At 46.6% G+C, this 24537-nt stretch overlaps 1 protein-coding gene across 2 annotated transcripts in view; it reads left to right on the top strand.

Moving 5' to 3' along the window:
- The first annotated feature begins 3070 nt into the window (after window positions 1–3070).
- SLC35F2 (solute carrier family 35 member F2) overlaps window positions 3071–24537 on the top strand; it is a 44366-nt gene continuing 22899 nt past the window's right edge. For both annotated transcript variants that reach the window (XR_016348558.1, XM_089775700.1), the window contains exons 1-4: window positions 3071–3204; window positions 13084–13259; window positions 14342–14469; window positions 23547–23706. Coding sequence is in view for 1 of the 2 variants with exons in the window: in XM_089775700.1 (XP_089631826.1) it covers window positions 3071–3204; window positions 13084–13259; window positions 14342–14469; window positions 23547–23706 (598 nt within the window). In the remaining variant the exon portion in view is untranslated. The remainder of the gene's footprint in view (window positions 3205–13083; window positions 13260–14341; window positions 14470–23546; window positions 23707–24537) is intronic.

The following is a 24537-nucleotide window of genomic DNA, read 5'->3' as shown; positions in this document are numbered from 1 at the left end:
ATCTTATCACTTTGGAGGCAGAAGGCGTAGGTCCTGGCTGTGAGGTGCAGGGGTAAAATATTCTCAAATCATATGTTGAAGTGACAGGGAAGATGGTGATATAGTCAATAGTGAAAGAGAATAGGGCATAGGAGGGGAGGAATAATAAGGAAAAATCTGCTATACAGGCAGTCCCCGGGTTACGTACAAGATAGGGACTGTAGGTTTGTTCTTAAGTTGAATCTGTATGTAAGTCGGAACTGGCGTCCAGATTCAGCCGCTGCTGAAACTGATCAGTTTCAACTGCGGCTGAATCTGGACGCCAGTTCTGACTTACATACAGATTCAACTTAAGAACCCCAGGCATCCCCAAGTCAGCTGCTGCTGAAACTGATCAGCGGCTGATTCCAGGAAGCCTGGGGCAGAGCAACTCTGCCTCGGGCTTCCTGTAGTCAGCCACTGGTCAGTTTCAGCAGCGGCTGACTTGGGGACGCCTGGGGCAGAGCAGCTGGAGTGCTGCTGGGTTGCTCCAGTAGCGCGGCTCCTCGGCGCTACTGGAGCAACCCAGCAGCACCCCAGCTGCTCTGCCTCAGGCGTCCTGATTCAGCCGCTGCTGAAACTGACCAGCAGCGGCTGAATCAGGACGCCTGGGGCAGAGCAGCTGGGGTGCTGCCGGGTTGGTCCGGAGCGGCGCTGCGGGACCAACCCGGCAGCCCCCAGCTGCTCTACCCCAGGGTAGCCTGGTCTGCTGGGGGGGGGCACTAGCTGTACCCCCCCCCCCCAGCAGACCAGGGAGACGGGGCTGGCGGGACCGCCCAAGTCCTCCACGGCTTTGCTCCGTCTCCCTGGTCTGCTGACCTGGGAGAAGCGGAGCAAAGCCGCAGAGCACGCAGGCAGCGGGACAGTCCAGGCGCGCCGCGGCTGTCCCACTGCTGGCGTGCTCCGCGGCTTTGCTCCCCATCTCCCTGGTCTGCTGGTCGGGAGACGGGGAGCAAAGCCGCGGAGCACGCCCGCAGGGGGATAGCTCAAGCGCGCCCGGGCTGTCCCGCTGCGGGCGTGCTCCAAGGCTTTGCTCTCCGTCTCCCTGCAGACCAGGGAGACGGGGAGCAGCTTTTCTCGCCCCGGAGGACGGGGGCGGTGGACCGCGGCGCATCTCGGCATCCCGCCGCTCCTGTCCTCCGGGGCGAGAAAAGCCCCGTTCATAACTGCGGCTCCGACATAAGTCGGATCCGTGTAACTCGGGGACTGCCTGTATTTACATTGGCAGAAATTCTTTCAGGAGATAACAGCAAAAGACAACCTGAGAGATATGAAAAAATTAGGAATGTAAAATGCTGGTTAAAAAGTTAAGCGGATAAATTGAATGTGCCTGCCATGCCACAGGCTGCTCTGGCTTGGCTGGGCCAAGCCTGCTGTATTGCACCATGGGCGGAGGCTGTTCTGCCTAGGCCGATCCTTGCACCGGTTAACCAGTTACCCTTGTAAGCATGCTGGTAAGGATCATGCTTACTGGGTAACTGGTTAACCCTTTACATCCCTAGGATGGATAGAGACAAATCAGGAATGGAACACTAGATTTGCGAGTCATTGGCATAAAGAGGATGTTTGAAGCCTTGTGAGCTTGTTAGATCACTGGGATTTTATCGGCATAAAAATTGGGAAGTTAAAAGTTATGGTTCCCACAAGAACTCTGACTCACTTAATTAGAGATGAGCTCAAGCTGCAGAATTTGCATCTGTAGCCAAGTTCTGACCTTCTGAAAACCTAAGGGGATTGTGTTCCAGCCTTTATGGCATAGGCAGGGTACTGATGCAAAAGTCAGATTGATTCTGAAATTTCCGAAACCACAGGGTTTGGTTTTGGGCTCATCCTTTTCTACACTAGACATATGTATAATAATAATAATAATAAAATCATGTATAGTTACAACCCCCCATATGGCCCAGAGGACCAAATTATAGTTAATCTGGGCACAATCACTTGATTTTTTAATCTTGAATCTTACAAAGTAGGTTTCCACTCTACTGTTTTGTTCCACTTTCACTTGAGAAACCTTATTAAAAATTCCACTATTTTAATAATTTTATACGTTTATTTAATTTTTGAAATGTGTTTTGTTATTGGGGGCTGTGGGGATCTATGCATGTGGAGCAGGTATGTGCTGCATCATTACCAAAAGTCAAACTGAAACAAAAATAACTGGAGAATGAATGCAAAAACCCAGACATAGCAAATTAACAGTTAATTTATGCCAACACTCTTACAAAGAAAAGAAGCCTAAAACTGACTGATCTTCAAACTTGGAAGGAAATGATTCACTTTACCATGTGGATCTGCTTGGGTGAGTAGATTCACATTAAAGCATCTCTGTGGCATGTGTCCATTCCAGATCTTCACATTTTTCCTTGTTCTTTGACAGTTGGCCCATTCAATTGTGTCAATGAACGTGATTCAGCCGCTGACCCTCTTGATTTGTTCCACATCTTGGAAAGGAAATTCTGGGCCACGCTGATTGACAGCAGTTAAGGATCTGGGCTGTGGGCTCTAGCCATCCACAGATCTGTAAAACAATGAAGGGCCTGAGTCTCCTGTCATTTTATGATGGAAATCAGAAGAAACTCCGCAGAGTTGCACCGGTGTAAAACTAGTGCGTGGCCCAAGAGAACCAGATCTCGGGAACGCAGCTCTCATTCGCTGCAAGTCTGGGCGAGTGCTGCCTCTTGCAGAGATTTGGGGCACACGCGGTTTCCTCGGCTACACAGAGAGGGGCAAATAACATCATTGTGCAACCTGAGCGGCAGGTAGAAAAGGAGGGAATGAACGACGAGTTGGCAGCAGCCAGATCAGACAGGCGAGCAGAGCAGAGGTCTCGCGTCTCCTCCCTCCTTGAGCTGCGGGTTACATCAGAGAGAGATGCCAGCGTGCGAGCTTGCCTGGATTGTATGGGCTCGTCTGCTCTGTTAATGATCAGCTGCAAAAGACACCCTCCCGGAGCCAGTGCGTTAGCACCGCCTCCCACCCCTTTTCCCTCTGTCTGCTCGCCTCCCCCCACCTCTCTAGACAGCGATAGCTCGGCGGCGGCTGGCTCCAAATGGAAGTGGCTGGTCCTGAGGCTGCCCCCGGCCCGCGGGCACCATCGGAAACAGCAGCAGCTGCCGCAGCCGCGCCGAGTCCCAGGCAGCCCGCCCGCCTTTTCCTCGGGATCAAAGACAAGCTCTGTACTTGGTGAGTGCAAAGGGCGCGCGGACTTGCCACGCGCTTCTACCCTGCCGCGACCTGGAGGAGCCCGGCGGAGACACGTGTGATCAGCGCCTGGGTGAGCCGGGGCTCCCTGCCTGAAGGGATGCGCTAACCGCCCCCTAGCGCGGCTACTAGCGCCCCAGGCAGAGCGGCTCCCGCACGTGTGGGCCTAGTGGGGGCGTTTACACGTGCTTCTTGGGAAACCCCATCAGCACCCGGGGCCACAGCGCCTCCGCTCCGGGACCGCATGGGAGGTGGAGGAGGAGTCCGCGGGCGGGTAGGAAACCAGTTCCCGGCTCTGCCGCTGAGCTGGTGCGTGCTTTGTAGGCAGCTCCTTGAATCTTACCGGGGATAAAAACACCTCCCCGCCCCTCCGCTCCCCGGGGGACTTAGGGGTATTGCAAAACGCTCGGAGCGCCTCGGGGGAATCGCTACAGAAGAGCACGGGGTTCCGGCGCCTCCTAGCTCCACACAGAACGTGCCCCTTTCCCCTCATCTACCAGCCACTTTATGGGGCGCCGAACTGGAGTTGCCACCCGCTGGCGCAGGATGATTGTGTTTGGGCGCAGCGTCCGCCCGTTCCCTTCGCGACAAAATAGCCCCAGCCGCCGGGTGCAGCCGGACGTCGGGCTGGCATGTAGGTGATATTCTGCAGGTTTGGCAGCTGAACGGGGGGGGGAACCCTAATGGCTCATGGACAGTTTATGGGACTACCCTGAAGAAATCTGTACCAGGGGGCTGAGTGCTTGAGGGGCAACCCTTGATGGAGCCCCTTTGATTCCACCAGTCATTCTTATTTGGTATCTCTGTAAGGGAGTGCTGTACATTTTTGAAGGAAAAGAGGGGCAGGGAAGAGCTAGTGACCTGAGTAGGGAAGAAACTCACTTTGTCTGCCTTGGCTGAACCCTCTCCCCATTTGCATTACAGTAATTCCTCACTTAACACGTGCCTGCTTAACACGTTTTCACAATAGCACGATTTTTTAGGGAACATTTTTCAAACAATAGGAACTCCTCCCTGCAATAACATGATTTCCCCTAGGGTAGGGGGCTTGCAGCTGGCGGCTGGGTTTCCCCAGCTGGCAGGGCACCAGCAGCTGCATGAGGCTTCCCCTTCCTCCCTGCAAAGCAGCAGAGGTTTGCCGCTCGCAGCGCCATTCCCTGGTGACCTCCTCTGGCCAGATGCTGTGCATCTGGCCAGAGGGGGTCACCAGGGAACTGCACGGCAAGTGGCAAACCTCCAAACCTCCACTGCTTTGTAAGGAGGCAGAGGAAGCCCCGCGCAGCTGCAAGCCCCCTCCCCTATCCTACCCTTCCCTTCTCCAAAGCCAAACACCTCCCCTCCCTGCTATAACCCAGTCCCTTTTCTCCCCCAACCTTATGACCCGGTCCCAGCTGCTAACAAGTGCAGGCTGGAGCTGTGAGCGCAGGGGCGCTTGAAATGCAACCCCCACCTTTTCCATTATTTTCAATAGGAAAATTGACCCCACATAACACGTTTTCACTTAGCACGATCATTTTCTGAAACGTATCTACTGTATCTACCGTGTTAAATGTGGAATTACTGTACTGGTAAAACGCCCATTGAGTTTAGTAGGCGCAGAATTTCAGGCTTTGTGTCTTGTGGATAAACTGGGGGAAGGGAAGCATGATGTAATCTCCCATCCATCTTTCTGCCTTTTAAAAACCTGCAGCAGTGATGTCTAGGTATGATGTAGTCACATAAGCCTTAAATGAAGCATGATCACAAAAGGCTGCTTCTAACTCTCCCTGTGTGACCTTGACCCTAAATAAGCAGAATGTGTGGGCCCTGATCCAGCAGAGCTCGTTTATCTTTAACCATGACAGTAGTCCCACTGAAAAGGTACTCATAGGCGTTCATGTAAGCAAGTGCTGAAGGCTCCTAAATCAGAGTGACATTGCAATGCTGAGCAGAGAAAAGCTTAAATACCTTCTACAAATTTGAGTGTAAGACAGTGGTACTTAGTTATGTGACTCGGGAGCAGTGTTCCCTCTAACATTTTCTATCCTTGGTTGGGTTGAATTTTCTTTTCGTCGGGTTGAAATTTCTTATGTGCAACACCAATATCGAGGTAGTGTGTAGATATGCACGAGTACAAACAAAACACATAGATACAAATATATATTTTAGACCGGGGTGGGCAACAATTTTTGAAGGGGAACCACTCCACAAATTTCTGAAGTGGCCCCGAGCTGCCCAGAAAGGGGCAGGTCCTTGGGCAGAAGGGGTGGGGCCAGGATACTTCCCATGCTCCCTGTCCACAGACCCTGATTGGCCTGGGGATGGGGGAGCACGTGAAGTCTTTGCCTGGCCCCCCCCTCCAGCACACAGAGAGAACCGCCAGCTGTTTAAAACAGCTGGCGGTTCCCTCTAGGCACTGTGTGGCCCTAGTGGGGCTTCTCACACTCACTCCACCCGCAGGCCAGTCATGGTTTGGGGGAGTGGGAGCATGCAAAGTCTCTTGCCCCCTGCCTCCACTCTGCAAGGGGCACACGGTGGCTAGAGCAAACTGTTAGCTATTCTGAACAGCTGGCAGTTCCCTTTGATGCTGCATGCTGCTAGTGAGGGGAGGAGACTTCATTCGCTCCTTTATCCCCAGGTCTCGATTAGCCTGAAGGCAGGGGAGCAGCAAGGCGGCCGCGGGCTGGATCAACCAGCTTGGCAGGCCAGATCCAGCCCACAGAGGCTCTCTTGACCACCCCTGTTTTAGACAGTCCATAGGTGTGAAAGAAAGTATATTAAAACAAGGGATACATTAACAAGGGATAATTAACAAGGATAATTACAATGTTTATTTAATATGAAATCAAATAAAAATAAAATTAACATTACCCTTGGAGTACATGTATTATCCTTTCTAACAACTCAAGCTGGTAAACACACGAAAATGCAAATTAGCCACACACAGCTGAGCTTTAAGATGCTAAACAAATCTATAAATTAACTAGAAATAGTCATGCTTTCCTTGCAAATATTAATACAATATTTACTGACACTAGAAAGCAGAATAACAGGAATTAACTCAGTCTTATACAGTTTTATCTAGGGAATGTTTAGGATCCATGCTGTTCAACAAGGGTGGGCAAGATACCTCTTGCAGGTTGGATCTGGCCTGCCAAGCTACCAGATCTGGCCCACGGACCCCCATGCCAGGACCCTCCAGCCCACAGCAGACGCTGTTTTAAGTGCAGGGCTGCTCCGTGTGCCCCTCTGTTCTGAAGAGAGGGGAGGCTTCATGTGATCTCCCCACCCCTAGCCCATACCTCAACTCCTTTTGAGGAAACAATTGGCCAATATGAACTGACCCCAGACAATCTTTCGGCTTCTGTTGACCAGAAACCATCAGTCAGTAGAAGCTGAGAGACTGGCTTGGGGGATAAGGGCAGCACAAGCCTCTCCCCGCTCCTGGAGCGGAGAGCCACAAAGAGGGAGCAGCCTGCATTTTCAAGCAGTCTGGGGCTGCAGAAGCAGCGAGCCCAGTCTGCCTGGGGATTCTGCAGGGCTACTGGCCAAGAGGGGCTTAGGTAAATGCCTCCAAACCAGAGCCTGCCTATGGCACCCCTGCCCCTCCCCCAGGTCACCATCCAAACTCTCTGCACCCTCCTGTCCCAGGTCACAACTCCCTCCGAGTCCCAGGTCACAACTCCCTCCGAAACCCTGTACCCAGGGTTGGACTGACGCATGGGCGAGCCGGGCAGCTGCCCAGGGCGCCAACCATGGGGGGGTATCTGATGGCAGCTGTAAGGTACACATGGTGTCCTTTACAGCTGCCATCAGGTGCCGCGTGCCCGGCTCCCGCAGCACTGGCCACGGGGCCCTGCACGGCCCGGTGCGTGCACCAGCAGCAATAGCCAGGCCGGGCCGGGCAGCGCATGTGCCGTGCACCCTGGGGGCGGGCTCCGGGCTGTGCGCCAGCGGCCGTGGTCATGCCGTGCATGCGCCGTGTGCCCGGGGGCGGCGCCATGCGCCTGGGTCCGGGACACCAAAAGGGCTCGGGCCAGTCCTGCCTGTACCCCTTCCAGGCCAGAATCCTCTCCTGTAGCTATACTCCTTCCCTGACCATATACCCCAATCCCCTGACCCAGGTCACAATCTCCTCCCTCACCCAAACTCCCTCTCAAACCTCACACTGTCTTCTGCACCCCAGTTTCTTACCCTGTGCACCCATCTGTACCCAACTTCCATCCTAGACTCCACACCCCTCCACAGAAATTCCGACCCTTGACCACTTTCCAAAATCTTGGAGTGGCGCCCTACCAAATATTAGTGCCTATCATTGCTATACAAGAACAAGTGAAACAGAGACAGTAAAAACAGATAAGAGTTCTCCTGGTTTGAAACATTCACCTTATGTATGTCACCAACTCAAAGAACAGAAGTCCCAGAGCAACACATGGCCTCAAAGTTTGTAGACAAATGCATGTTTCAAAGAGCTTGCAAATAAGGTTTCGTCCTGCAAAACAACTAGCATCACACCTAATACTTGCTACTTCTGACTCAAGAAGACTTAAGAGCTGGCATCAATACAATATACCATGTATTAATTAGTAACACAGGATTTTTAAAAAAATCATTAAGATCAGAGTTTTAGGTATCTACAACACTCCCAAAAAAATTCTGTGAAAATCATTTTTCTTTCTTACCGTAAGCCATTAAAACCTATATAAACTTTGTTTGAAATGTAATCATACAAAAATCCTGGCACATATCCCCCCATGTGCAGCCTGATTCCCCCACCTCTCCAATCCAGATAGACAGAGAAGGTCTCACTCACTGCAACAAGTGAGTCAGGACAGTTCAAATAAACTTTCCCCTGCTTCCACCTCACTGCGTAGATGCCAGCACCCACCCACCTCCTCTTTCCCTCATCTACTCTTGTGCAGTCTGCTCGCCCCAGCCCAGCCGGTGGCTAGAATAAAAACCTGCTTCTCAGACTTGCAGGCACCAGCAGCCTAGCTGTAAGTCAAAACAGGATACACAGCACAAACAAGCCCTCCACCCAAATCTCACCCCAGGACATAGCACATACTCTCCACCCTCACCTCACCCCAATGCCAGCACCCACTCATCCTCTATTTCCCCCACTTACCCCATGCATTCTGCTTCCTCCCACACCCCTTCCCAGCCTAAGAAGCTTGAGAAGAGTGCTGGGTTTCTGCCTCCTCCTCTGCCTCTCTCTCCTCTCCAGGCTGGGCAGCCTGGAGACAGGACTCCCCAAATTCCCTCCCCGTAGCACTTACTTACTCCCTCCGTCCATCCTCCTCATTTCCCCAGACTGCCGTACCCTATAACTCCTCTCCAGCCATTTACTCCTTCCTTCCCTCATCCTTATCTCCCTTTTCTACATGCTCTCTGAACTCCTGTGTTTCTGTCAGGCAGCTGCTGCTGCTGAGCAAGAGGGCAGGGCTCATTAAACAGCTAGGCGGCTTATAGGGAACCTTGATCGGGAAACACATTTGCAACCACCGTTAAACAAAAGAGCCACATAACTACTGTCCATCCTGCACACCACCCCATCAAACACACATGTACAATATTACTAATATATAACTGTAACTATAAACAAACATTCTAACATTTTCAAATCAATTTTCAATAACATGAAAACTAAATTAAGCTAATTTATTTATTTCACAAGGGGTTCAGAATGTGGGAGAGGCCTCCAAGATGGGGCAGAGGTTTTGGATGTGGGAGGGGGTGAGGGCTCCAACTGGAGGTGTGTGAGCTCTAGGCTGGGGTTGGGGATGAAAGGTTTGGGACACAGGAGGAGGCTCCAGACTGGGGCTAAGGGGTGTGGAATGAAGATCCGGGCAGAAGGGGTCTGGGTGGGAGTTAGGGTGTGGGAGGGGGCTCAGGGCCGGGGTTAGGGATGTTAAATAGCCGTTACTAAGCTAATTGAGTAGTGGATGGAATTTCCATCGACAACTTGATTAGTCGATAAAGGGGTTAGCTCCCCGAGTGGCATGAGTCGAGACTGAGTAGTCCTAACTTGCGTTGGCTCCAGGGCCGCTGTGCCTCTGCTTTTTAAATTTAGTAAGAGCCAACAGGCTCTTACTTCATTTAAAAGGCAGAGCTGCGGTAGGGGACTGGGCATGGGCTGGGACAGCTGAGTCCTGGCTGACACCTGGTCTCCAGCTGTTACTACATTTAAAAAACAGAGGCTCAGTGGTCTGGGACCGGGTGCAAGTCAGGACAGCTGAGCCGCGACAGGTCCCCCTGGTGGCTGTTACTACATTTAAAAGGCAGAGGTGCAGTGGGTGTGAACTGGGACTACTCAGTCCCGGCTCATGCTGGTTCCCCAGCTGTACCTCTGCCTCCCTTGATACAGAGGCAGCAAGGGCAGTGGAGTGGCTAGTCAAGTAGTCACTCAACTAGTTGCTTACATTCCTAGCTGGGGTGCAAGGTGCTTACCTTGGGCAGCTCCCGTTTAGTAGTGCTGTGAATTGTTGTCTAACATTGGACAAAACTCACGACTCAATTTATTTTGCATCTCATTGTCCAAAGAGTGACTTTAGCTGGGACAAGCTTAGTATTGGAGAGTATCTGATTGAAAACACAAATGGGAAAAAAAATCTTCACTAAAATTTTGGAAATAATTTTCTTTCCACAGGTTTAGAAAAGGAACGCATAGTCTTTCAAAATATGAAATACATATATTGAATAACAGAAGTTCATTTTGGATTACAATTTTTTGAATGTTTTGGGGCTCTTTTTTCCTCCCCTCCTTTCCACTTTTCACACATTTAAATTTTCCCACCATTTCTCCCCCCTTTTTTTCCACTTGCTGCAGAAAAAGGAGGAAAGATAAGAGGAAGGAAAAGAAAGGGGAAAATTAAATGAAAAAGCACCCAACAATTTGTGATTTTTTTTAAAATTTCTGATTTAGAAAAGAACTAGGGCTGTTAATTGACCTGCATTAATGCCTGCAATTAATGCAGGATAGAATTAACGAGTTCAAAAAAATTAACGCATTAATCGCAGGTGTTAATGCTGTACTGCTTCTTTGAAGTGCTGCTCCTCAAAAAGGAAAAAGAAGTGTTTTTGTTGCTATGGATGAATTTTGGCCAAAGTTGTGAAAGGCAGTATGTATACCCTGAAGTGAATGAATACAGAGCCATCTACTATCAGAGAGCCATTTTGAGGACTGTAATAATAATTCCTATAGTATTTTGGAATTTTATCTCAAATCTCTTAATAGACGTTACAAACATTAAATGCACTTCTATTCTGAAAAGTATCTCTGTAAAAAGGCATTGGTGGGCTCCATGTTTACCTTCTGTGTTAAATATGCTCGGCTTCCTTTTTTTAATCTGCCAGCAACCTTGGGCGCAGATTAAAAGGCGCATAATTTAAAAAACAGAAGCTCAGTGGTCTGGGACTGGATATGAGCCGGGGGCGCATAATTAATATTTTGCCCCACATGCAAAAATAGTTACGGTGTTGGCATGGGCTGTACAAGCCTGCCTGACCTCCCAAGCATGCACTTGCATTGCTAGCTCACATTCTCATTCCTTTATTAGTTAGCTTGCCAGCTTATATCTAAGACCAGTACAGGCAGTCCCCGGGTTACGTACAAGATAGGGACTGTAGGTTTGTTCTTAAGTTGAATTTGTATGTAAGTCGGAACTGGTACATATTGTAGGGGAAACTCTAGCCAAACATTTCTCCAGAGCTCAGTTTTATTCTCCCACACCTCACTTCCCTCAGTCCTTTATTCTCAAGCTGAGGTGTCTGCTGAGAAAAGCCGCTCCGCGTCTCCCTGGTCTGCTGGGGGGGGGGCGCTAGCTTCGTGTCTCCCTGGTCTGCTGGTGGGAAGCAGCTAGTGCGGGGTTGCCTCACCCCGTTTGTAAGTAGGGATCCGATGTAAGTCGGATCCATGTAACCCGGGGACTGCCTGTACATCTACATGAGCTGCAAATCACACCCCTGACTGCAGCTCAGAGATCCCCTTATGTCTTCCCCTGCCAATGAAGGTGTGACAAGCTACACAAGCTACACAAGCTTTAATATAGCTAGCACAGTGACCAGTAGTAATGTTAATGTGGATGTGGTGGCTGGGGCTTCGGCATAGATCTTCTCATGCCATAGTTGCACCTTTTACTTGCTGCATAGACCTGCTCTAGTGTGGGGATGAGACTCGAGGTAGGGTATGTCTACACTGCAATCAGAGATGTGATGGCAGCGCACGTATGTGCATCTGAGCTAATATTGATCCGTAGCAAGCTTAGATGACAAGCACAGTGAAGCTGGCCGCATGATTCTATCTGAGGGTCCTGCTGAGTTTGTACAACCTGTGCTTCCAACCACACCAGGGTGTCTTCACTGTTATTTGTGATTTGAGCGAGCCTAGTCAAAGCGAGGTTAGCTAGCCATGGTGCAGTCACGCGTCTGACTGTAGGATTACCCTTATTGGGACAACACTCGGGTTAGCTCAGCAAGGAAGACAAGCCCATAGTCAGACAATTTTGAACATCCTGCAGTTTTTGTGATGTAAGTGAAAATCTGGTTGTATCGCTGCAATATTGTCAACACTGAGCCTTCAACCATCATGGAATTTTGCATCAAGTTCATGGTCTTGGTCCTTGTGCAAGTCTACTAAAGCTCCAGGGCAAAGATGGTGGCTGACAATTCCACTCCTCTGGCACATGGGAGTGCTTAGCACTAATGTCATCTGGTCTGAGATCATGGCATGGACACCCCCAGAAACTAAGGCCCACCACAAACCTTACCATCTTCTACTCCAAGTGCAAGGCATTTTTCTTTGGCCTGGCCTTTTCAAACATAAACCAAGAGTAACAAGTGTGTTTATTAACTCCCCACAGCCTTCCCCCAAAACAAAACAATGCGCCCCCCCCATTACAGTAAGCCACTTCATAGGCTTCTCCCTCTGGGGAAAAGAAGAAAGAATGAACCACACATGACAGATGTGTAGTAGTATTGCTTAATGCATTACTACTGGAAAGTACTCAGATACCACAGTGATGAGTGAGATATTCTATTCATAGAATAGAATAGACAGAAGGGTCACCACCAATATAAGCAGCTGGTAAATTAGGCTAGGAATATAATTTGCTATATTAACTTTGAATGTCTAGGAATACAACAAAGCTCAAAACTACTTTGAATTAAATAAAGAACAGCAAAGTGATCTACAGCAAAGATAACACTTTGCATTTCTGTGTAGCACCTTCCCTCCAAAGGTATCAGTTCACTTTCAGTCTCCCAGGATTCGGAATCACACCTCATAAGAGGCTTGACTTAAGTGAGTATTATCTCTGTTTTCAGATCTGGATGCTGCGGGCTGTGCCCACAAAAGCTCATGATACCATCTACATGTTTTGTTAGTTTTTAAAGTGCTACCAGACTATTTGTTGTTTTTTAAAGCACAGAGATTTCAGGGTGCACAGGAAGTTTTTGCAGAGCAAGGAATAGACTACATGCCCTGGGTATCAAAATACCAATTCACACCTGTTTTAAATCCACTTCAGCTAAACTAAGTTTAAAATTATATAAAGAGATAGTATGGACTCAATTTTAGGTGATTTAATTGGCCTGATCTGTTTTTACTGAATGGGTTCCAAGACTGTGTGAGGTTAGAAACTGCTTCCAGTATAGACAAGGCCCCATGTGCACATTAACCAGCAATCTTTCTTCCTGCAAGTAGGAGGTGCACTTAAAAATGATATCAAAACCATGTTTGAGTTGTGGAGCTAATGAAAGGGAGTCAAGAAAGAACTAGATGCCAAGCTAGGAAATAACTTCTTATTTTTCTCTGTAAAATATTAAGATAATTATTGTTTTGTTTAATTATAAACTAATTACATTTTTCTTTTACATTTACAGTCATATTTTGAAAACAATTGCCCTTGGTCAGATGCTTTCCTTGTTTATCTGTGGGACTGCTGTTACAAGCCAGTATTTAGCAGAACAATACAATGTGAACACTCCAATGCTACAAAGTTTTATCAACTATTGTTTGCTTCTTCTAGTTTACACGATAATGTTGGCATTTAGGAGAGGTATGTGAAATACTGTGGGAGGGAGTTGGGTTCATGAAACTCTGTTTTTCTTGTGTATGTTTAAGATTAATTCACTAAAACAGTGGGACATGCACTTTGACATATGGGCCAACTGAAGACCATAAGAGATATTACCAAAGCAGGGGTCCACTCCTCCATCCGCTGACATTAATGGTAACATTGCCCAATGACTCTGCTAGAAGTAGGATTGGGCTGTAGAAGAGTGAATGCATCTGAATATTGTAGGGAAAGGAAATGAGGTTTTATTTGTTTCATAATTCATTTTGTATATATTTTTAAAGTATAAGTGATAGCGTAGTGAGAAGATGGCCCTGATCCTGCCTTAAGATAGGCATGAGTGGACCCCTTCTCCTGTACAGAATCCCACTGAAATCTGTGGACCTCATTCTCGGTTACTGAATTCTTTCAGTATACTGCAGGCAGAAATGAAGAGGGAGACTGTGATGGCAAAGGGAGCTTTAAGATACCTTTGCATTTCCCATATTCTGGGTTACATAGGGCTATGCTGAATAAATTAAAGCAGCCCTGAGGCTTGTCCAGGAGTGAAGTTGAGGTATATATATAGGTATATACATGAGGTATATACATCTACACTTGCTCCCTGGTTTTTGAGGAGTAACGTTAGTTCGAACCAAGGGGTTTGGTTCGAACTAACACGTCCTGGCGCGCACTTTCACTTTTGAAACAGCTGTTGAGCGGAGTAACATGCCGGCGAGATCATGCTAATGAAGCGTGGGATATTTAAATCCCCGCTTCATTAGCAATTTCGGTCACCTACATTTGCATCCCTAGTTCGAACTAGGGAGCAAGTGTAGACGTACCCTAAGGTGCCACAGGACTCCTTGTTGCTTTTGCAGATACAGACTAACATGACTACCCCTCTGAGATTCATGTTTATTGCCTATCTGTGGGCTGCTTTCTGTTTCTGCTTTATCTTCAGATGGGACAGGTAGACTCAAACACAATAATAGTGGATATACCTTAAAAAAGCATGAGTTCTGAAATAAATATTCAGCATTCCTTTAAAAAAACATACATTGACTGAAGTTTTCTCTAAACAGGCAGTGACAGCCTTTTGCAAATTCTGAAAGGGAAGTGGTGGAAGTATATTCTGTTGTCACTAGTGGATGTCGAAGCTAACTACACAATTGTAAAAGCTTACCAATACACAACCCTAACAAGTGTTCAGGTATGGACCATTTTTCCTTTCTGATTTGGTGCTTTTAAATCCATTTGAATCTGTTACGAACATGAGATTTTATAGTACAAATATGGAACCGTTTTAAAATGGAAAAGGCTGTAAATAGATGTGAATCCATGCCGCAGTCTGGGGAATGGAGCATGCTGTGGCATGAGTAATACTTCTGGGAAGCAGTGAATATTTGACGACGGTATCCAGTGCCAAGTTTCCTGAGTACAGCTCTAATTATTTTGATAGAATATGTTTTTAAGAGTTTGCTGACAACTGCTCTTTTCCCACGTGCTGCAAATCAAAGATTTGGGCCAGATTTGTGGCTGTCTGGCAAAGGCTTTTGTTAGGGGCAGAATGGTGCTGTCCCCACCCCTGTAACACAGCAGGGTGCACCTGTTGCATGATGTTCCGGAGCATGCATTCTCATCCATGGCCAGTCAATGTTTCTGACCAATGGGGAGAGGAGTCATCATGGCCTGGCTGTGAAAGGCTCTAGCAGAAACAGAGATTTGTGAGTGTGACTGAAAACACCCCTGTATTCACACCCTTTGCACTACTGTAATAATCACGGTGCTAAATGGCCCTTGTGAAGTATCACAAGGCTGGTCAGTCATACCAAAGTGAAATGTATGTAGCAACATTTTAGGAAATGTTATGAAATCCCTCTGTATGATGTTATTAGCATACCATCAAACCCACACAGCCCTGTCCAGGCAGAAGTTGTTAAACAGGCCTATCCTAACCAAAGGGATGTGTGATATGAGTAGTAAACAGGATCCTCAAGACCATAAGGGGAGGAAAAACAGTCTGTAGGCAAAGCAAAATTACATTTTAGCAAACCCAGATGAGAAAGATTATCATGGAGACTTCTTTACCACCAGATTCCCTCTTGCTTTCTTTACTGTTTGATTAAACTTTGCTTTGAGGGAAATGGTGAGAAGAAACCTCTTCAGAGGTTCACAAGACTGAGGCTATGTCTACACTACAGAGTTTTTCCGGGATACCAGAGGTATCCCGGAAAAACTGTGCTGCATCCAGGGAATGTGTCTGCTTTTTCGGATCAGTTTCTGAAAAAGCGGGCACACTCTTTCAGAAGCCGCATATTTCTCATTTTATGAGGGATAAGGGCTCTTCTGAAAGAGGAGGTTTTTCCCACATTTGGCCCCGGGTAGTTGGGCTAAATGTCGGAAAAACCTCTTCCGAAAAAAGAATAGGAAAAAGATATGCCATTTGTGGTTCACAATTTGCATACCTTTTTCCGAAAATAACCTGCAGTGTAGACATAGCCTATATGAGAGAGGGTCAGAGAACCTTGCAAATCACTCTCTCCTTCACCTAAGGGGACAAAGTGACTAGGGCCTTTGAGCCACTGGGACAGATCCTGACCAGAGAAAGGCTAAGTCACCATCTTGCTAGAAGGCTGTGGGGCAGAAAGGCCATCTTAAACAAAGCCTTGACCTAAAACTTGCTAGAGAGGTTTTAGATTTTTAGCTTAATGTTTTCACTTTCATCTCCTGTACTTGAATTCCCTAAAAAATCCTATCTTCTTTTGTTAATAAACTTGTTTTAAAATAAGCCAATCCAGTGGCGTGTGTAAGTTGGGGTCCACCCTGCAAGAGTAACCAAGGCTGAGGAAAGCCAAACTGTGACTGGTGCGCTGCTGACAGGCTGCTGGACTCTAGCTATACACAGATACTCAGGGTGTGACCCTCATGCTGTTTGGTTGTTTGTGTCTGATCCAGTTTGGGAGCTACAACAACCAAGCAGTTTGAGGCACCCAAGATTGCAGGGGAGGCAGTTACACAGCCACTCATTGACCTGGCCTACATCTGGGAATATGACCGTGAATGAGACAGACAGGCAGAAACTGGTGAGAGAGGTTTAAAATAAAGAGGGACGCGCAAGCCATAAAGTTTGGCCCTATCTTTGGCTCTGAATTTCCTCAAGGAAATTCTCTCACTGCTGGAGATAGGCTACTTGACAAAACGGCCTTGTGGGCTGCTCTTCTGAACAGTTTTAATGTATACCCAATGCAGGGCTGTGGCCGTATGCCACTATTGAGTTGTAACACAATTAAGATAAATGCAATCACTATAAAAGTTCAGGATCCTCTGTGCATCAATGAATCAATGGAGCTTGGGTTCAGCCTCATGATTCTTCTCTGTGGGAAACATCCACTCAGTGGGAAACTTCCATATGTTATCAACAAAGGAAAAGCGAAAAACAGGTTGTTTAGTTTAGCAAAGGTTTGCATTGCAAGGAAGGTTTTGTTTGTTTTTAAAGTGATAACGTTGAGATGGCAACTACTATTTCCTAGTAGATAAAGAAAAAGGGATTTTGGTGCACATGTACAAAGATTTATCCTGCCACAGTGCAGACAATGCCAGTGGAAATTAGAGTGCTACAAGAATATGTTTTAATTTCATGCTGATGTCTAGCTGAGCTGATAATTGAGACAAGTTGTTTGACCATATACTTCATAGCACAAAATATGCAATATTGAAAGAAAATTTGCTTTAGATTAAGGGCCTACTTCTAAATGATGTATGAGTAATTATAAATGTTATCAATATGTTATAGACAAGAGTATTATCTATTATAGATGTTTATAAGCACATTAGTCAAAGGTGTTATAATGGTTATATACAACCTATTAACCTGTTGGAATCTCTAATAATCCATAATAATTGACTGACTATTTATGAAAACACCTATTACTGCTTATAAATGAAACTTTAATATAAAACGTGGCCAAGAACTGAGCTAAGATAGAACATCTAGTAAATTAAACTGGAGGGTCATTTTTCTCCCTCCCTGTAAAAAAGGAGAGCAGAATTAAACAGTAATAGAGAGTTTGCTGAAGTGTTAGTGGCAGTAACTACACTGTGAATTGCCTCCTGCCCCAGAGATGTCCAATAGCACTATTGTATGAACCCATATTTTTAAGTAATCCCAATGACATCAGCGGGCCAGATTCACTGCCATGCTTCAGTTGCTTTGCCCCTTTCCGATCATGTGTTATAAGATGGTCTCTTAGGGTACGTCTAGACTACATGCCTTTGTCACCAGAGGCATGTAGATTAGGCTACCAGACATAGTAAAATGGAGGCATACCTGGGTGGTCAACAAATACCTTTGATGTCAACACCCGTGCGTCCAGACTATTGCGCTGAGACGACAAACAGCTAATCAGCTGCTTGTCGGCTCAGCACGGCAGCCATGTAAATTTAAATGAAGCGGCGATTATTTAAATCGCCGCTTCATTTTCCTATGTCTGGTAGCCTAATCTACATGCCTCTGGTGACAGAGGCAGGTAGTCTAGACGTACCCTTATACTGGCAGGCACTGTACTCTAAGGCTATGTCTACACTGCAGGCTTTTGCCGGCAGAGATTATGCTAATGAAGCACTTATTAGCATTTGTCGCGCTGTCATTTGCATATCTCTGCTGATGCTTTTTGCGCAAGAGGTTTTTGGGCAAAAACAAGCAATGTAGACAGGTCCATTTTGTGCAAAACCCCCCTTTTGTGCAAGATCCCTTATGCCTCAAAATATTACAGTGCGACAAATGCTAATGAGCATTTTATTAGCATACTTTCTGCTGGCAAAAGCCTGCAGTGTAGATGTAGCCTAGCAGATGAGACAGAACAAGATCCATCAGAATCGTAGAATACTAAAACTGGAAGAGCCCTTGAGAGGTCATCATGTCCAGCCCCCTGCCCTCACAGCAGGGCCAAGCACCAACTAGATCAGGGGTTGGCAACCTTTTCAAACCAAAGAACCAAATGATATCAAATTTCAGAACAATGGTCAACAGAGAGCCATATAAGAATGTAGGAGTCACAGCAGGGGCTTGGGTGTGTGGGGGGCTCAGGGCAGAATATAGGGGGTGCTGGAGCTGGGGCAGAGAGTGGGGGGCTCAGGGCAATGGGTTGGATGTGTGGGCAGGCTCAGGGCAGGGGGTAGGGGCTGGAGGAGTCAGGACAGGACTTAGAAGGCCAGGGCAGCCGGGGGGGGGGAGGGGTGCAGGAGTCAGTGCAGTGTCTGGGCGGCTCATGGCAGGGGGTGGTGCAGGAGTGACAGTAGGGGACTGGGAGGTGTGGGGAGCTGAGGCAGGAGGTAGGGATGCAGGGAAGGGGGTTGGGTACGTGATGGGGCTTAGTGCAGAGGGGGTGTAGTAATCAGGGCAGGGGATTAAGGGCAGGGGACTGGGAGGTCTCGGGGGGCTTACAAGGACTGCCCACGGCAGTGAACATGGGTCTGCTCCAGGAGAGGGGCACAGTTTCTGGACCCCCTAGAATCTCCTCTGGGGGAAGGCGGCAGTTTTTACCCCCCGGCATCTCCTCTGGGGGGCAGTGGTTTCTGGCCCTCCCCGGGTGTGTCCTGCGATGGGGGGGATGCTGGGCAGTGGTTCCCAGTTGACCCCCTTCTCCATGTCTCCTGGGATTAGGAGGGGACCGCTGTGTCACCCCCCCCCCCCCACATCTCTTGCAGGTTGGGAGGCTGCCAGGCCATGGTTCATGGCTCCTTAGTTTGTCTTGCGGGTAGGCCGTGATTTGCGCCTCCCCTGCCATGTCATGAGTGGCAGGGGTTCATGGGCTCCCCCTTGCATGTTCTGGGGAAGGGCTGAAGCCGGGGCCCAAACTGCGGTGTGGCGGCCCCTGGAGCAGCCACATGGCAGCCTGGCTTCAGCTCCAGCAGCTGCCTGCCACACAACCTGCCATGGGAGCACTTGGGCAGCCACCACACAGTGCTGGCCCCCCACTCTCCCACCAACTCACCACCAGCAGCAACTTACCTTCCACATGCAAGAATGGTGAGTGCTGCGGTGCTAGGAGGAGGGTGGGATTACAATTCTTTGTGCACGCCTGCGCAGATACGCACCCTACAGGGAGCCCCCAGCAGCTGCCAAAAGAGCCATATTTGGTTCTGTTGTGAGCCATATTTGGCTTGCAAGTCTTAGGTTGCCAACCCCTAATCTAGATCAGTGTTTCTTAAACTGTGTTCTGTGGTACACCAGTGTGCCGCGAGGCAGTCAGAGGTGTGCCACAGAGAACGACAGAGTTCAAAATGGCCACCCTTAAAGGGGCAGGCAACATTTTTTTTTCTGCTCAATAATTTTCCTCCCCAACCCTATTTGTCTTTTTTTTTTCCTCAATAACTTTTCCTCGACCCCCCCCCCCTTTTTTTTTTGCTCAATAACTTTTCCACGGCTTCTTTTTTGCCCCCACTCCCTCGATAAAAAAAATCCTTGGTGTGCCTCATAAAAAAATTATGGTTTGGTGTTCCTCCATCTTAAAAAGTTTAAGAAACACTGATCTAGATCATCCCTGATAGATGTCTGTCTAATCTGCTCTTACATATCTCCAATGATGGAGATTTCACAATCTCCCTAGGCAGTTCATTCCAGTGTTTAACCACCCTGACAGATAGAAAGTTTTTCCTAATGTCCAACCTAAACTTCCCTTGCTGCAATTTAAGCCCATTGAAGTTGGAAAAATTTAAACCAGAAACAAGAATTTTTTAAAAACTGAGGGCGATTAACTGTTTTAACAGATTATCAAGGAAAAGTATCTATCCTTTGGATCTTTAAATCAAGATTGGAACTCTTTCTATGAGATCTGCTCTAGCTCAAAAACAAGTTTTTGGAATTATTGGGCTTGATGTAGGAATCACTGGCTGAAATATTATGGAGGTTGGAATAGCTCATCTCATGATCCCTTTTGGCCTTAAAGATCTGTTAAAGTTTTTTATTTTATTTTAAAACTGATGTTTTCTGTCTGAGCTGGAGGATTATATGATGATTAGAAAACTAGTGAAATGGTGGCTGCATTTATGTATTAATAGTGAAAGGAACATTACTAGACAGGTTGTCTAAAACTTTTTGGTTTTTGCTTCTTCTTGGTAAACATATTTGGAGTTGGCGACTATCATTTCACACAGAGAAGCCTTTGTTAAAGACTCAGCAATTTCAAATAGATTCCCTAATACCTCTGGCTGGGCTTTCAGCGAAATCAGGGAAGACAAGATTTTACATTTCTGACATTTCTAAAGGTTAAAAATAAAGAAAGCAGAAAACAAGTAAACATCCTTAAACACTCTGCTGCTCCCCCCCCCTTCCAAGCCTTTGACTTTATCCATCATTGAGAACCAAAAAGAGGGACAAACAATTTTTAAAAAAATCCTTTGCCGATCACTTTTAAGAGCTTCCTACTAGGAGACAGTCACTTTAGAGCTTACTTATGATTTATCCCTAAGCAGCTGTGCAGGGGAGTAACTATAAGACTGTGTATCTTGTGTGGCTGGGCTGGGCTCGTGAGTCTGTGTTTGATGTAGACTGCGCTCTATATCTGATGCTCATTTCTCTGAGCAAGTGGGCTGGAAGAGGGGACAGAGAGTAGACAGAGCAATAGTAAATCTCTCTTATGTGTTCCTTGCTGGATGTGAAGGGGGAATATACTAAAGGTTGAAGTGGTCTGTTATAGCACATTCCTTTCGCCAACCTAAAAATCTGAGCTCAAGGGAAATTGTGACACAGAGGGTCATCTCAGACTGTGTCTATACTGCAGGTACTGCAGTGGCACAGCTCCGGTGCTGTGGCCGCGCTGTGGCATAGACATTTGTTACAGTAGCAAAAGGGTTTTTCCCTTGAGAGGCGGTAGCTAGGTTGACAGAAGAATTCTTCCATCAATCTAGCAATGGCTGTGCCTGCACCTTGGTTGGCTTAGCTACGTCTCTGAGAACATGTCTACATTAGGAGATTATTTCGAATTTACTAAATTTGACTTCTGTGCATCCGATTTTACAATTCAAACGTCCATGTCCTTACTATGGGGGAGAATCGAATGTAATCTTAGGCAGGCTCCATTGATGTGGACACACTACCTCGGACTCAGCGCCCCAGGAAGCACTCTGGGCAGCTGCAAGAGGTTCAAATTAGTGGCACCGGAGTGTCCACACTGTTATTTCGGACTTACAAGTTCAGTAACAGTGTTATTCCTCATGAAAAGCAGAAGTACTGAGTTTAAATTCCGTGGTCCCTTATTCCAGAATAATGGGCTTGGTAGTGTGGACGCATTGCTTACAAATTTGATCTTGGGGTTATTTCGGACTAAGGTCCTAATGTAGACCAGACCTCAGGGATGTGTATCTTTATATCACTCAGTGATGCAGATAAGTAGGGATGAGGCCTCAGAATCACCATTCCTTTCTGGAGCTTCTCCTGGGATGGGATAATTAAACACCTCCTTACATGGGGCTGAAAGCAAACTCTCAACCTCGTCTTTAATTATAGGCAATGGAATAACACAGCTGTGAAAGCTAAAACAGTGTGCACTGGGTTCCAGCAAATAAATGCCTCCTTTAGTTTAACACTTGACAAAACCACAGAATTCAGTGGAGCCAGTAAATGTTTTCCATTTCCATGACAGGAGAAAGGGAATGGAGATGGACATCAGATTAGATACAAGTTCGCAGTGTGGTATTCTTACAATAAAACAAATTCTATATTGGACTGTTTGGTAATGCATGTCAGAACATTCTCTAATTTCTCCTATAGCTTTGGTAGGTCCCTGTACATCTGTGGGCTTCTCAAATAGGGCAAACTGGAGAGAGTCCAGGGAACAGAAAAAAATGTCAGTGGGATTAGATGGAGCATGTGATTTATGAAGCGCAATTAAAATGTAATGTGTGACAACTCCTCTTTCAACTGACTTGCTTTTAGTTGAAATACTCCGTTGTTATGAGCAAGTAAAAACATGGGGTTATGAACAAAAGCCTTTTTTAGCCTTGTTTTTGTAAGTGGTAATCACCCTTCAATAACAGGAATATGCAGAATGAAACACTGAAATGGTATATATGGAAAGGCAAAAAGTAACAGTGAACATTAAAGACAGAGAGCTAAATCTTGATCGTGACATTTATGTGAGAAGCCCCATTGATTTGGCTCTAATACTTGGGTGTGACTCCTGGAAATAATTTTTTTAATATGTATGTTTTAGTTCTGGTAAGTTGCAATGATTTGAAGCACAATGTACTGGGCTCTGTGGGAAGCCAGACCTAAATTCTGCTGTAGTTCCCCTGACCTTCACTTTCTGTGACATCCATTGAAGCAGACTAGAAATTTCACATCAGTTTCTGTAAAATCTGGTTTTTGTTTTTATTGAATTAAATATAAAAATGAATAATTCAATTAGGCACAATATTTCTAGTTTTATTTAATTTTCTGTTCCATTCATTTTATTTTATGCTGCAACTTAACTTTAAGTTTTGAGTATACTACAGAGTTTGGGACAGATAATGCATTCCTGTAGATGTTTTCCAGAAGAAACTGGATGCTTTGGAAACTGGCAAAGAGATAATTATTCCCCTAAAATTCTTTACATCTTACCCTTCAGTAGCACTAAATTAACTAAAACATAGTTTTTTCAGCAGAACCTATTTAAAAAATTCAGAGCCAGATTTTGGTCTCAGTCACATTGATATAAAGCTGGAATAACTCTATTCTTTTTATTGGATTTACTCCATTTTTTGACTTTAACTGGGAATCAGAATCTAAACAGTAGTTCTGATTCCAAAGCAGGATGGGGGAGGGGAGCCAAACAGATGAGCATGATTCTGATTAAGTGATTTTAGTGTGGCAAAATAAAACCACATAAAAGGAGGGAAAAAAAAAGAAATTTAAACAAAAATCCTCTTTCTAGTAATCAGTGCAGTGACACCCCCTTCCCCCGGAGGAACTTGAGTTTAGCAGCAACATTTTAAACACGCTACTGATGAAGGTACGAGTGAGCAGATCCATCATGAATATACGACACTTCGTTTATAGACACAAGAGACTTTTCACTCACTAGCACCCACACCTGCCTAACTCACATTATGACTGTGATGGCAAAATGTGGGCCTGATTCTCCTCTGACCTAAACTGGCTTTATATTGGTGTAACTTCATTGACTTCCATAAGCTTACACCTGATTTACTCTGTTGGAGAATAAAAGCTATGTTTGCCCTCTGGATGGTGAAATTACGTTTTTTTTGTCAAGTTTTTAATTAAAAACTGTTTCTATGTATACATAGCTGCTGGACTGCTTTGGGATCCCTGTGTTGATGGCTCTATCATGGTTCATTCTGCGTGCAAGATACAGACTCATCCATTTTATAGCTGTTGCTGTCTGTCTGTTGGGTGTGGGAACCATGGTTGGTGCAGACATATTAGCGGGGCGACAGAACAGTGAAGGTAAGGACTTGGTTATCATCTGGGCAGTGTGGAGACATGGGTTTCACGACATTCTTACTTTCAAAGGGGAAACAAAAGAGGAGAAAACATATGGTGAATGCATCTGGCTCCATTCCAGTGTAACAGCCACTATTTCAGGTTAGCATCCTTCCAAACACTAGTCTTTTCAGACTGCAGACATGGTGGTGGAGCCATATGTTACCGGATGCTCTTCTACTTGTGCTAGAGAACAGTGCTGCCACTTTTGGATCCTTTGTTGAAGTGTAGTAGCTCCTTGCTCTCCAACAACAGCATTTGAGGACTTGAATTCAGGTTCTGGGGATATGTTTGCCTGCAGACAGCGGGACTGACAGCCACCATGGGCCCCGGGGCAAGGTTTGGGGGGGGTGGCTTCACACCCCCGGAAGGGTCAGGACCTTGAGTGGAAGGGTGGCATGCGGGGCAGCCAGCTCTCAGTGCTGCCTGGATCACGGCACTGGCCCCTCAGAATCCCATGGAGTATATGGTGTTGCAGAGTGTGCAGAGCTGCACTCGGGTGGTGAATCAAAGGGCCCCGGATAATTGCTCCTTTTGCCCCTCCTCCCCCATCAGTGGGCCTGCCTGTAGACCTTGGTTAATGCTACTGCTTCAGACACTGAAGCCCAGATTCTTAAATGAATTTAGGTACTTGGCTCCCATTGATTTAAATGGGAGTTAGACACCTATATACCTTTAAGTATCTGGGCCCAATTCATTAAGCTCTGCTCTGGTCTTTTTGCACCATTCCAAAGGCATGAAGGGGACAGAAGGCTAGCAGCTCACTGCAGCTGGAGATCCTGCTTGCACAAGGGA

The sequence above is a fragment of the Pelodiscus sinensis genome, chromosome 1, assembly GCF_052426305.1.
Source record: "Pelodiscus sinensis isolate ZL-2025 chromosome 1, ASM5242630v1, whole genome shotgun sequence".
NCBI lineage: Eukaryota > Metazoa > Chordata > Testudines > Trionychidae > Pelodiscus > Pelodiscus sinensis.
This window is presented reverse-complemented; position numbering and strand designations above follow the sequence as displayed.